Source organism: Solanum dulcamara, chromosome 9 (assembly GCF_947179165.1).
Source record: "Solanum dulcamara chromosome 9, daSolDulc1.2, whole genome shotgun sequence".
NCBI lineage: Eukaryota > Viridiplantae > Streptophyta > Magnoliopsida > Solanales > Solanaceae > Solanum > Solanum dulcamara.
This window is the reverse complement of record NC_077245.1, coordinates 25985732-25988080: the sequence shown is the minus strand read 5'-3', so window position 1 is coordinate 25988080 and position 2349 is coordinate 25985732. Positions and strand designations below refer to the sequence as shown.

At 34.3% G+C, this 2349-nt stretch overlaps 1 protein-coding gene across 1 annotated transcript; it reads left to right on the top strand.

Moving 5' to 3' along the window:
- Nucleotides 1-483: 483 nt before the first annotated feature.
- LOC129903625 (uncharacterized) lies at nucleotides 484-987 on the top strand. The gene has a single exon (XM_055979176.1). The coding sequence runs from the start codon at nucleotides 484-486 to the stop codon at nucleotides 985-987; it is 504 nt and encodes a 167-aa protein (XP_055835151.1).
- The last annotated feature ends 1362 nt before the right edge of the window (nucleotides 988-2349 follow it).

Below are 2349 nucleotides of genomic sequence, written 5' to 3'. Positions count from 1 at the left end.
TATTTTACCGAAAGAGATATTTGATGAAAATTCATCAGATGATTGTACAAGAAGGAACTAGATAGATTAGAGAGAAAAACAGAATAAATAATAAAAAAGTTCTTTTATGTCGAGGATTATGCTAAGTTATATGTCCGTGAGTTGGTTAGACTTCATGGTGTTCTCTTTTCTATTATATTGGATCCAAGTACTCAATTTACTTCACACTTTTGGAAATTGTTTCAAAAGGGTCTTGGTACAAAGGTTAAGTTAAGTACCGCTTTTCACCCTCAAACCGATGGACGAGGAGAAAGAATTATTCAAACTTAGGAGGATATGTTAAGAACATGTGCTATTGATTTCAAAAGAAGTTGGGATGAGTATATACCATTGATTGAGTTTGTCTACAATAATAGTTATCACTCTAGTGTCCAAATGGCCCCAATATAAGCCTTGTATGGTAGAAGGTATATGTCGCTGGTGGGATGGTTTGAAGTAAGCGAGATGGCCTTGACTGATCCAAATTTGGTGATAGATGCTATGGAGAAGGTGAGACTCATAAGGGAGAGGTTTAAAATGGCCCAAAGTCATCAAAAGTCTTATTCTGATGTAAGGAAGAGAGACCTTGAATTTGATGTGGATGATTGGGTTTATTTGAAGGATTTGTCAATGAAAGGTGTAATGTGTTTCGGTAAAAATGGAAAATTGAATCCTAGGTATGTTGGAATTCATAAGATATTGACATATATTGATAAGGTGGCATATGAGTTAGATTTGCCGTTTGAGTTAGCTATAGTTCATCTAGTGTTTTATGTGTTGCTGTTGAGAAAGTTTATGGGTGATCCAAATTCCATTGTGCCATTGAAAGATATGAGTATTGCGGAGAATTTGTCTTATGAAGAAGTTCCAGTGAAGATTTTAGACCGGAAAGTAAAGAGGTTAATAAACAAAGAGGTTGTGTCTGTTAAGGTATTGTGGAGAAATCGACAAGTAGAGAGTGCTACTTAGGAAGCGAAGGCGGATATAATGAAATAATACCCATATATCTTTCCTTCCACTCACGCCTAAGGTATTAAGTTTGTTTTATTCAATCGATTGAATTCCTACATATTCAATTCTTCCTATGCCATTCATTTACATGCATGTTCATGAAGATTGATTTTAAGTCACGTTTTATGTTAAGTTTGAAAATCTCATGTTCTATGCATTTTAAGGTTTCATCGTATTCATGTTGGGTTACTAGTCCTATTTCCATGTACTTTCTATGATAAGTTGAATCTCATTCAAGGAAGAATGTTCCCAATAGGGAGATATTGTTAGACCCCGAAAGTCGGGAAGTTGGAACAAAGAAAGAATCTCAAGAAAATGGGGCTAACCTCAAGTCTACCACCCCATCTACAAATTGTAGAAATTTCTACAACTTGTAGGTACGAGTCGCAGGAGTTGTTGAGTTTGTCTAAAACCAAATTGAGAAAAAGTCCCTACGACTCAATAGGAAGAGTCATAGTCTTGTTGATGAGTCCTAAGGGTGACTCGTAATGAAACTTTAGAGGCTCAAATTTTGTAGGTTTTTAAACTTGCAGGATGAGTTGGGTCTACGAACCGTAATCATGACTATGAGTCATAGAAATGATTCATAGATGCTACTTCAGAGACTTAGAGAAATTAGAGTTTTGCAGGGTTTCCAGGACGACTCATCTTGATATGTCGTAACGGATTTTATGACTCGTAGGAGTTAACTCATAGGAACAGGATTCAGAGTTAATGAGGGGTAGTATTATCTTGTCCCAAAGTTTGGTTCAATTTATCTAGAAACTTTTATGGCCAAGTTCAAAGCTTAGAAAAACCAATTCCTTCAAATTCCCCTTCTATTTTAAATTATTCTCCAAAAATTCTCTAAGGCGAGACTAAGAAATTCTCTCAAGGTTCTTCTCCAAATTTCAAGTTAGGGTTTACAGACCAATCAGTTTCTTCTTCAATTTTTGAGTGATTTCATCAAGGTATGTGGGGATTGATCCATAGGTTCCTTTCACCCATGGAGTCCCAAGATTCTCTTCAAAGATTTCTCTAAATTTCATTGGTTTTCTAACCCTAGTTTGATGAATTGCATTATACTTTTTAATTATATTTTAATTATTTTTAATGATCATTATAATCATTATTCTACATTAGTAATATGATTTCAAGTTGAATTATGAATGCCCATGCATAAATATATTTTCAATGATGATTGACATAAATTATGATTATGAAGTTCATTGATTTGCAAAGAAAGTTTTATGAATGAAGTTGAGACTAATGATTGGATGATAAAAGTTATATGATGATCAATGATGATCCAAGAAAATTATTATGGTGTGAAAAGGACCA